The sequence below is a fragment of the Pelodiscus sinensis genome, chromosome 7 (assembly GCF_049634645.1).
Source record: "Pelodiscus sinensis isolate JC-2024 chromosome 7, ASM4963464v1, whole genome shotgun sequence".
NCBI classification, from domain to species: Eukaryota; Metazoa; Chordata; order Testudines; family Trionychidae; genus Pelodiscus; species Pelodiscus sinensis.
Genome location: NC_134717.1, coordinates 23,287,501 through 23,299,732, shown reverse-complemented (window position 1 = coordinate 23,299,732; position 12,232 = coordinate 23,287,501). Strand labels below are relative to the sequence as shown.

The following is a 12,232-nucleotide window of genomic DNA, read 5'->3' as shown; positions in this document are numbered from 1 at the left end:
ATGAAGCCAGAGAAGGGACAATGTGTACTCATACCCTTGGCCTTGCCCCAGACAAACTTACACCTCTCCTCAGCCTATCCAGTTTCCATTACTTACCCCAAAATTGAACTACCACACAGAGGTCTGCATAAAGACCAGAAATGGAAAGTAATGGTCTGTAAAAATGGCATCTAAGCCCACCCATTTCCATGCAAAGTCCTCTCCATGTTCATATCTAAGAGGCATGATTTGGGTTACATTTGTTAGTTCTTCGGTATGGTCTGATATTCCTTTCTCAGGGGAAATCCCATAGAAGTTAATGAGTAAGAGGGGCATGATCTGGTGACTTATGTACATGTGCCAAAGGGTTGTCTAGAGAAATCACTTTCCTCTTCAGATATTCATAGTGTGTAAGGATATATATGTGTGTGTGTATTGAAATATAATGTACACAGTTTAGTTAAATGAGATTAACTGATTATAGATGAATAAGTTTTTACATTTGTGGACATTCCCCTATGACCTATTATGCTCCATTAGTAATTTTACTGACAATGTTTTATGGTTTCAAATGTGAAAATCAGGTATGGCTTAACGTTACAGCCTGTAATCCCTCTTTGCACAATAGGAGCATAAATAGCACTGCACCTCCATAACAGCTGTTCCACTATTCCAATTTACAGTACATCTGCCCTCTTTGTAAATGTATTTAAGCCTATTTAATCTTCTCTAATATTAATTAGTGCAAACCTAGTCTAAGAAAACTGAACTGTGTGATAGCAAATGGAAATGTATGTTATCATGCAAGTTTGTACTCTCTTTGGATCAAGACAAAATAAATATCAAGAAATTTAATAATTTACTGATCCACATTCATTATTGCTTAATGCTGAAGGCTGTTTTAACATAGATAGAACATTGATAAAAAGTGTTATTAATATTCCCTATTTCAAATTACAAAATTAAATATAAAAATATAGCTTGAGGCCTGTAGTCAGGAGACATACATTTAAATGGATTGCATAATAATAACATTTTGTACCTAAATATAAAATTCAATTAAAATCTTTCTACAGAAACAGTATATATCCGAGGTTCAGTGTTTTGACAGAAAAGATCTTAAGTTGTTCCTCATATTTATTTCACTAAAGATATTAAAATATCTTTTATATCTTTGAATGTAGACTTTTACATTATGATTTTCTGCTCCCTGGAAATACTTAACATCTATATCATAAATACTCTCTGTTTAGACAATTCATACAACTTCTTACTATGCAGTGTTTAAAGAAATATAGAGTGTTCTAAGGCAGTTGAAGATGAAGAGGGACAATGACAGAAGCAGGGGTTTCTTGGTAGCAAGGTCCAATTCCGTGTACATTTTCTATTGGGCATCATTATTATCATGAGTTTCCTGTGAGGCAACAGGACTAGTCATGGTATTGAGCACTGTGCTCAGGAGTTTTAGCAGGATCAGTCCCTTGCAGGGTATCATTTTAAGTCTTATAGAATAGCCCCCTAATTCTACATCTACAGTCAAGATGCTACATAAAGCCACAAAATATAGGAAGCACAGTGTTTTACATAAACAATTTGGTTACATCACAGGGAGAATTGCTTGATGGAACACCAGACTACATGTCAGGCCTAGACGACATGACAGACTCTGACTCCTGTCTGTCCCGAAAGAAGATCAAGAAGACAGAAAGTGGCATGTATGCATGTGACTTATGTGACAAAACATTCCAGAAAAGCAGTTCCCTTCTGCGACACAAATATGAGCACACAGGTACGAATGCCTTACATGTGTAGTTATTCAGTTTCATTGCATGTTGTACATTTCATAATATTTAATGAGTACACTTGTGCGACATAAGATGCAGCATATGCTGAGACTTTCAACAAGGAAGAAATAATGTGTTTTGCTTAGCTCAGATTGACTTTTTTTTCTTTACTTGTTTATTTGTTGTTTGGGCTTTTTTTGGTTGTTTCATCTTAGTATCTTTTTTTCTTTTTTGCTCATCTCCAAAAATAACGTACCAAGTATGAGTCCAATCCTGCCAGATCTTGTCCCAATGAAAGCAATGGGAATTGAGGGCCCTCAGCAACTGACAGGATAAATCCCTGTTTAATTTAGTTTATTTAAACTAAGTAAATTCCTCTCATTGTACAGGAATGCTTAAAGATAAGAAAGGTTGCATCTTATTTTTTCACTTTTTAGTGCCTCATTTTATAGCAGTTGTTGCCTTCCAAATGCAGGTGGTTTGACTACTGCGAAGAAGGGATAGAAGTTAATATAAAATGGGAGCCTAAGATAAAGAGGTGTGTAAAAATCCTACAGTTTGCAGTTATATTAGCCAGGATAGACTGTATCTCCTTGAAGGTGATCATTCTCTTGACTTGAGCGCAGGGCAGAACTGGGTAGGAAATGGGACAGGGGAACACATTTTAATTTAAAATATTTTTGGAAAGAGGAAAACAGGACGTGGGCTCCAAAAACAATATGAATTGGTAGTTACTTTAGATTGGATAATAATGTGACATTAGTTATCAAGTTTCATGAAAGATGCCAACCTCTAACTATTTAGGGTTAGGAAACTCTAACCTTGGTGCAGTGCTTCCAAAACATGAGTGGAACCGCACTTCAGGAAAATGAAATGTTGCAAAAATCCACACACCTCAGTCTAAACATCTTCCACATCTCCACATTATTGGCTACTACTTCATGTCCCTCCTCACAAACAGATGGGGTTTTGGGAAACCCATCTGTGGGTCTTTGTAATGTGATACCTCCCCTCATTTCTTACCTGCATTGAGGAACTGTACAATAGTTAATAAAGTTGGCATTTAAAATATCATCTTTGCACCCATTGAAATAAATGAACACCTCAGAACAGATGTATTAGGCTCTCTGCAAACCTAGGCAGACCTCTTTGCATTGATTACACTTGCTACACATTTTGAGAGCTTATTTCACAGCCATAATAAATAGAGGAAAGGAAAGTTTTAAAAGGAAATCTAAACCTCTGGATTATAATTTAATAGTCTGTCAGCTCTCTGCCCCCTATCCTTTCCTTGGGGTCATGCACCTCACACTCTAAGAAATATTGCCTTATGGGCAAGTATTTTTATAACTGTTCATTATGGAGTTTCTAGAATCTTCTTCGGAAGCATCTGGTGCTTATCACTGACAAAGACTGAATACTGGAGTACCATTTGTATGATTCTGCATGCCAGTTCCTAGTCTCCTCGATCAGAAGGACTAATAATAAAGACCTCACAGGGGGATAAAAGTTACTCTCAGCCCACTACAATCATAGTTCTGAAAATCCAGAGATGCCCATGGTAACCTTCAAGGTTTCAGGTAATTTTAGAAAATATTAGTGATAGCGTTAAAACTGAGTTGTTAAAAATTACTGGCATTTTTTTTTAAGTATTAATGTTTGTCATGGAAATCTAGCAGATGAGGAAAGTATTGTGCTTTAGATAAATATCAGCCTTCTTGTGATTGTTCCTTCTTACTCTTTAGTTTCAATTTTTGAGCTAAAGTAAAATAGGAGAGAAGTTAAAATGCACATGGGATTAGGAAAGAAAATTAAAAGCAACATTTTGGACCAGATTGGTTGTTTTATTGCTGAAAATGAGTTTCACATTGCATTATTCAGATCAAATTGTTTGTTCCATAGAAGAAGCTTTGAAGGCTTTACATCCCAGCACCTTTCCTCTTCTGAATGATTTTATTGCAGCCATCTGCAAACATTATGGTTTACTGCACGACTACCGTAAAGTTCTTATGTTAGAACTGGCCTTCATATATATTGGGATCTGGACATATGGTCCAGTCCCATAAAGTTGGTAGTCCATAAAGTCGACAGACATATGGATGACAGGCTGAAAATTTGACATGCTGAAATGTGTACAATCACCTTGATTTGAAAAATTAATTGTAGTCGCAAAATCAAAAATATGTTCTGGTATATGAGAAAAAGGGCTACCTAGTGCCTCAAGAAATATAGCAAAGCTATAGGATGCTAACTTTCCACTCCCTTCACTGCTTTGCTCTTTTTGGCTTTTCAAATATATGTCTATCAATTTTATGGGATATAGCCTTACAATCCAGAACATATACATGGTGTCATATTTAACATGGCAGAACTACAGTATATCATAAAGCTCTAATGGTCTTTATGAAGAGGAAGGATGTGTTTATTGCAAAAGCAGAAGCTACAAGATCTGTGTTCTGTCCTGCTTTGCCTCAGACTTCCTCTGTGAATTCAAGCAAATTACTTAATCTCTCTCTCATCTTCTCCTAACTATGAAACAGAGGGAAATTATACAGCCTAAGTCTCAGGGGTGTTATGAATCTTAATTCTACCACACTGAAATCCTCCAATGGAAGTTGCTATATAAAGTGCTTAGTATTATTATGAATTTATTTTATGGAACTTCCAAACATCATGTTGTAGTCATGTATGGAAGATCTGAAGATCTTGGTTAGACAGGCCTTGATAGCTCATTCACTGCTTTTGGAGCACACCATAATAGATTTATGATAAAGATGACATTTACAACCACTATGATTTTTCATAAAAAGCTAATATTTCAACGTTTTTCTTCATTTTCCCCTTTGGCAAATCTAAGTGAATCTCTAAATGTTAGGATAGTTTAGGGGAAAGCTATAATTATGGAGACAATTGCATCTTTTAAGAGATGTGAAATTTTAATCTATGTTTAAGGCAAGACACTTGGTACTGTAGTTAACTTCTACTTCTGGATTCCTCGATCATTATAACAGTTGACCAAAAACTTTTAATTTTAAATTTTTTTTGACCAGAAAAGGAAATAATAGTTAATGAAACCTTTTCACAAGCATGTTCCTTTTTTCTATAATAGCTCTCATCTTGATCATTTTTACTTTGTTAAAGAAATCTTCTAGAAGCAGGCAAAATGCTTCCATACCTTCCTAGGCCTGCTCTATACTACAGTGGGTGGTCGAATGAAGATACACAACTTTCAACTACTTTAGTTATGTAGCTGGAGTTGACGTATCATAAATCATGTTCTATGTGGGAGGTTGATGGGAGCAAATGCTCCCATTGGCTTCCCTGACTCCCCATGTAGAAGAGGAGTACTGGTATCAATGGAGGTGCCTCTGAGTTTAATTTAGCAGGTCTTTACTAGATCCGCTAAATTGAACCCCGGAAGATCGACCGTGGCAGCGTCAATCTTCCATGTAGTATAGACATGCTCCTTGAGTAACACATGTAGATAATCCATCTTGTGAATCTTTGATTCCCTACTGAAGTTTGCTATTGGATTCCTATTTTATTTCACTTTTCCAGATAGTCTTTTCGAATGGAGTTGGCTCTCTCTTATTATAGCAGTTATATCCATGAGATGGCAGGACATTTTTACAAAAAATGACAGGGTTAAACCTTAATCATTACTGCTGGGCTCATTTTACCCCCAACACATCAATCACATATATTATCTATTAATGTTGTTGTGTTTGTCTGAGCCTATGCTAAAATCTGCAGGTTGTCAAGTCTCTGCTTTATTGTTTGATCAATCAATGACATCTTTCATTATTTATACTTTTCAGATTTCTATGCTATACCCAGAGTTTAGACAGTGCTAGAACAGTCCAATACAAAATGGGCTGGATACTTTGGTCTGACAAATTCACTGTGCAGACTGACTCTGGAGTATTACCGAGGGCACCACAAAATTCTGTACATGTAAAGTTAGGAAAAGTAGCATAACCAGACTGCCTGGTGCCAATTGCCTCACCCCACATCTAGCTGAAGGAGAAAGAGAAGGTGTATTTAGGGAAACTTATATTTATAATATTTAACCATAACAAAATTCACTTCAATTGTAATTTTCTCCTAATGATAGGCCAAGAAGAGAAACAGTAGCACTTTTACATTATAAGATAGATATTATGAAGGGTAAATGTGTGTAATAAGAGCCACAATAGTAAATAAAGAGTTAGGAAATCTGCCATTTATAGATATACTCAAGGAGCTCAATCTATATAATTTAACATAGAGAAAGTTAAGAGTGACTTGTTTACCGTCCACAAGTTCTACACGGGGAGCACATATTTAAATAATGGACTCTTCAGTCGAGCAGACAAAAGTATTACATGATCCAATGGCAGGGAAGTTGAAGTTAGATACATTCAGATGGGAAATAAAGCTAACATTTTTAACCATAAGGAGAATTAACCATTGGAACAACTTACCAAGGTTTATGGTGGATTCTCCATCACAGGCAATGTTTAAATTAAGACTGGGTGATTTTGTAAAAGATTTGTTGTAAGATTTTGTAAGCATGTGGGTAGGTGTGGCTCTCTTTTGCCTTTGTCTTAGATGGAGGCCATGTCCCTTTGGCACACATGCTCCTGAAACAACAGGCTAAGTAAATGGGGAAATTAGCAGTCTCCAGCCCCAACCCATAGGCAGGATAGGCTGCAAATAGTTCGGGTGCCCAAGCCCTGAGCCAGGACAGAGCACCACATAGTCGAAGGCTTTAACCCTTAGGCAGGTAGTCAGGAGTGATTAAGGGTCCCAAAACCTCAGTCAGGGCAGGAGTCCCAGCAAACACTCCAGGGTGCTATCATTGTCTGAGCATCTGGCAAACAGTCTATGGCAGTCAGACAAGGAGTGCCATAGAGCACAGGACTCCTGACCTAAGGAGGGAGAGGCTGCAACATTGCTGGTGTTTCAGTGGGGACCCACCCAACTCCACCATGTCCCAGCCCAGAGCCCTAATAGCAGCAGAGTGGTCTGCTATTGAGTCAGCGGGAACATGCTGCCCATATCCCCAGCAACACTACAGCCAGAGGGTAATCTGGTTCCCCTCAATTGCTTCCTATATCCTCCCTTGGGTGTCCCTGCATCCAAGGGTCATTCTCTGTCTTCCCAGCATACACTGTGAGTGGAGTTCCAGCAACCCTCAATTATCAGGTATGTCAGGCAGTCCTGGTACCTGAGCAGTCTCCTAAGGACAGTTGAAGTTTTCCATGGGAAATGGGCTGGAAGCATATGCCTCTTTCAGCAGCTCCTACTCATCTGAACTATAGGACCTGCCTCTTACACATCCTGTTTCTGTTCCTCCCTTCCACATGTGGCAGGGCAGCTTAGGCCTTCCAACTTCTGGCCCTCATTCACTGTCAGTCTCAGAGGGAAGCCATGCCCCTTTGCTACAATTTATTTTGGGGAAATTCTATGACCAGTGTTATATAGGAGGTCAGACTTCTTGATCACAACTGTCCTTTCTGGCCCTGGAAATGATGAATCTTTTATCTGGAAATCAACTTCCAGTACTTCAAGGTACCAATCAGGTCAGAAATGATGGAAAGTATTATCCTTTCTTAAAAAAAAAAAAAAAAAAAAAGTCGATATGCCAAAATTTGCATGCAAGGGTTAAAGCATCCAGGCAGATTTCCACAAATCAATTATCATAGGGATTAACAAATATGTCTGTACCGAGAAGGATCATGTTTGTATCCCTGAATTCATCATTAAAGGTAAAAGAAAAAGTGTCATCATCATGACAGATCAGCAGATATGGAAGATTATATGGGGTATGATAGAAGAAATGCTAACAGAATGGGGCTTCCAAAAATAAAGGTTCCTCTCATATAAAATCATAGAATCATATTGTCGGATGGAAGGGATCTCAGGAGGTCATCAAGTCTAACCCCCTGCTCAGAGCAGACCAACCCCAACTAAATCACATGCTCTTCCTAATAGATGCCTTATTCTCTCTACAAGTTTGGTTTGATTTAAGTTCTGGCTTCATCACAACCATTTCACCCCACTCCAATAAGAATTCTTTGGCAGAGTTGCACAAGGAAACTTGCAGTGTATCTGCAACACAGAAACTTTTTTTTTTAATCTTACCTAGGAATTCTATAATTGTTGCTTTGTATTATATCAGATTCTATTTTATTATTTCTGATGAGACCTCATGGCTGTACTTTTATTTTCATCCTTTTCTTTTCCACGGTATATTTTATTAAGATCTCTTTGTCTTTTCTTTTTGTAGCTTTCATGCTGATTCAAGAACTAGTTTTATTTCTGGATTGATTCTGTAAACTAAATCATATTCTGAAGCTTGGAGCAAATCAGCCTTTTCTGGATAGCATTCTGAATTCCCAGCTGAGGAGTTTACGTTATTTAGTGCTTGAGTCTTACAAAATTAGCATGCTGTTTAAAGGTTATTTTCTCTCACTTCACTCAAATACAAATTTAGAATTCCCCATTTTATACTCAAATAATGTAAAAAAAGAGATAAAATCAGTGCTTCTGAATTTTTTTCTGGTGATAGGTGTCTTCTATTAAAAACAGAACAAGTGCGGCATGGGAAATTATATATAAATTGCATTTATCTTGCACCTTTAACCACTTCCCTGTACCCTAGCCTCTAATCCACCTCCACCAAGACTAACTCTAAAATCTACCCCACCCTTCCAAGTAGTTTCAAAAAGCTGCCTTTAAAAAAGAAAATTAAACTGCCACAACAGTGTTTCCTTCTTCTTAACTGTGAGATTTCTATTCTACCTCCATTCCCTTTAAAAATTACATTTGCCTGAGACAAAAAAAATTGGTTATATTCATTCTAGAATCAGCAACAGGTATACAATCTAATGTCCTGTAACTTTTCTGGGCTAGAAATAGGTGCTGTATACCAAAGAATATAGGAAATCCATAGCTTTTCAGTGGATTACACAGCATTCAGTTTTTAGCCCAAAAAAGTCCTGAGATAGTGGACTTTTGTAGATTATTGTGTTGAAAGAGTTTAGGGCATTTTAGATGTTTTTTTCCAGACAAATTAGCTATAATTGTATCTCTCTGTAAACTGAACACAAGTTCCTAAGGGGGCCAGTTTTTGCAGATGGCAGGATACAAAAAAGTCCAAATATTTGTTTTAAATCTTTCTAAAACATTTATGAACTAGTATTACTGTAAAATATGTGGCATATTGGTGCACAGTGGTATAAATGTTTTATTGGCATACATTTAAATTGATTTGCATAACTCACAAGTAGCTTCATCAGCCATGAATAATAGAGATCATCTCAAATAAGTCCCAGTAAAAGTGTCCAGTCCCAAGCCTAACTGTGCTCCCACTGAAGTCATGACATTATAACTACAATACTGTCAAGAACTGTATATTATCTAGATGAGAGCGAGCAAAAGAAAAAGAGAAAAAGACTGCAGCCTTTTCTCCTCTCTCCACATTTGTAACAAAAAAATCCCACCAATCTTATTGTATGGCATATTTAGTCATAAGAGGGACTGTTCCCAAATGACATTTCCTTTTTTTAAGTGGCTGAAATTTTTTTAAGAGTCTTGAAAAAAAAACCCTGATGCACATGTGCAGTGATCTGATATATTTAAAAATACTTGTATTAATATTTTAACAGCTACATTCTATGCTCTTCTAAGATATGTTTATCATCAAGAAACTTTGTACTACCTGTCATCTTCTACTAGATCCAAATGTAATGTGTTTGGAAGGACATTAATGTGAACGTAAATGGTAGACAAAATAGTTCTGTATAGCTTTTCTGGTAATAACAAATTAATGTACAAAATAAGTCTTTTTACTTTTTAATTTCTAAATAAATATGGATTGTTTCCTTGAATTCTATTTTGGTGCTGGCTGAACTGAGTGAAGTATTTCTTAAAGTGAGGACATAGAATAAAACAAAAGGTACTGTGTGTCAAGAAGGATGTATGTGTAAGGGATCAGTTGTAGTAAACTTACAGGAGGCAGAGTGGACAGTACGGAATGGTGGACTGGATGGAGAGGAAGTGGGAATGGCTTAAAGAAGTGGCTAGGAGGGAGGACTGGTTTGTATTTGATGGCAATTAAGGTGGCAGCTCAGATAGGTTGAGCAAAGCTAGGAGATAGAAGAAGGATTGGGAAAGAAAAGAGCATATCAAGTGGCTCAGATGGATTAGGGATCTGAAAGTAAAACAGCAGAGGAAACAGCAATATAGAGGTAAAACACCCTGTGAGAAGACCTGGGTTTCTAAAAGGGCTGCAACATATTGATCAGAAAGTGATATCAGCACTCAGCTAAAAAGACACATCAAAACTGAAGTTTGGCTTAAGATATGGTGTTCAGATATGGATTAGGTTGGAACTTGATGCCAAATCACAATTTGTGTATAGATTTGATCATGCTGAAATCTCTTAAACTAATATTGTAAGATTTCTGCGATATTGAATAAGATTTTGTTCACAACTAAACAGAATCAGAGATTAGCCTTCTTCTGGTTTTTGATTCAAACCAAAGTTAAATCTGTGGGTCATATTCAGAGCTGGAGTTTCAAATCCAAAACTCAAGTGAAACATAAAGGTATTCAGATTCTGGGATTTTGGTTTTATTTGTAGTTTACTCACAAATAACAAGTAAAATATTGTTAAAATACCTACTTTCAGAATAAACCATAAAGGCCAAATACTGAAATATTCAATTTATATTTGGGTTGAATTTTAAATTCTACTGTAAAGGAAAGAAGAATGATCATTAAACCTTCAAAATATGTGCATAAACTGATTAAAATCCAGAAGAAAAAATTAGAGTTAAGCCTGAACTCCATTCATAACTCATCCTCCAGTTTCCTGTCACTTACTCTGTTCTTTTTGTGGTTTCTCTTGTATCCTCCTTTCTGCCAGATTTCCCCAGATAGGGACCTCTCATTTCATAACATAGGATTTTAGGATTCCTAGAACATTCATTACAGCCACACCTTATTAAACTTGAACTTCCACAGTAGAACTGAATGGTAGCTGCAACTAGGGTGTACAATATTAGCACAAGCTCTGGTCATTCATTCTAAGCCTCTTGTTGAAGTAGTTTTTGTGTCTGACCTTTTCTCTTCTTGTATAATGTCACTGACTACAAAGTAAAAGAACAGATCAGATTAATAAAAGCACAGTCAATTTTCCTGGAAGTTGAGATCCTTCAGTCCTCTTAAAACATTTTTCTGCTTCCTGCTAGATTTCCTTTCCACTGCAATAGTTTGTCACTGAGAGTATCCCATCTACTCAGACACTTGGCTCACAACTTTCTTGCTTTCTATCCTGTACGCTTCACACAATGCCACAGCTCTTCAAAGGGACAGTGCCTGGCTATTCTGTGGTTTAAACATATATTTTTATGCTTAGACTATTAGCTCTTTATAGTTTTTGCACTGCATCACTCTGTCTCTTTCTCCTTTCCGCATGACACATGCTCTTCTAAAAAGTAATAGTTGCTCCCACTTTAAGTTAGCTTATGGGCACAACTGACAGGCTATTCAAGCTCTAGCTGTGTAGTTTATTCATGCGCTGGTCGTATTCCACATTACTTCAGCATTACAAATTATACTGAAGAATTCAACTAGTAAGACAACTTATAGTTATCTACATGTATACACACATTATCATGTCCTTTAGGCATCGAATAACAGTATTAAAAAGATATAATAATTGCTAACTGATATTTTGTATATTTTTACTGTTATACAGTTTTACAACATTAAGATTACAATCTGACATTTCAGAAAATGAAAACTGCTCTAAATACTAATGTTTGATTTTATTTCAGTATTCTGAACTCTTAGTTGTTCAGTGGTAGGTCTTTGGTGTATGCACCATATGTTGTGTCTGTATGTCTTCCTATTGCATCATGCTCTTCTGAATTTTGTCCCATGGCATCATACTGACAAGTATTTCTTTTCAGCTCTATTTTGGAATTAGGCTTTAAGTATGGCAGCTATGGGAGGTGTTGAAGGCATTCCAGTACTATTTGTGGCCTGGAATCAACCAGATGTGTTTAGGCTTGGCATTGGTTTTGAGTTTCAAACATTGGTTAGAAACTGCCTGAAATGCCAAAAGAAATACTGCATTCTGCAGCTGAAGAATACTTTAGCATTCAATGAGTAGCTGACATCTCATGGAAAACTTTGGAAAATGCTCAGAGACACTTTTGCTTACTTGATTTTTTTCTGTTTGTTCATATAGGACAAACCCTTCAGTCCATAAACTGAATGTGAGTTTTTCCTAACTAGGACTTGATACTTTGGGTCCTTCAAATTGTAATAATCTTTGTCATACACATTATGTATCTGATCATTATGGACCTGATCCTATACCCTTTGTCCATGGCATGGCCATCACTATGGGGGAAGGGGAAAGGAGGCAGTTGCTACTGCTGCAGCAGCAGTGGCTGGAACCCTGGGCTCTTTAA

The 12,232-nt window shown here is 36.9% G+C and overlaps 1 protein-coding gene across 11 annotated transcripts in view; it reads left to right on the top strand.

The window, feature by feature from the left end:
• The window catches only part of ZEB2 (zinc finger E-box binding homeobox 2), a 136,067-nt gene that overhangs the window by 120,884 nt on the left and 2,951 nt on the right, over window positions 1-12,232 (top strand). For all 11 annotated transcript variants that reach the window (XM_075933329.1, XM_006135668.3, XM_075933325.1 and 8 more), the window contains one exon: window positions 1,588-1,768. In XM_075933329.1, coding sequence (XP_075789444.1) covers window positions 1,588-1,768 — 181 coding nt within the window. The remainder of the gene's footprint in view (window positions 1-1,587; window positions 1,769-12,232) is intronic.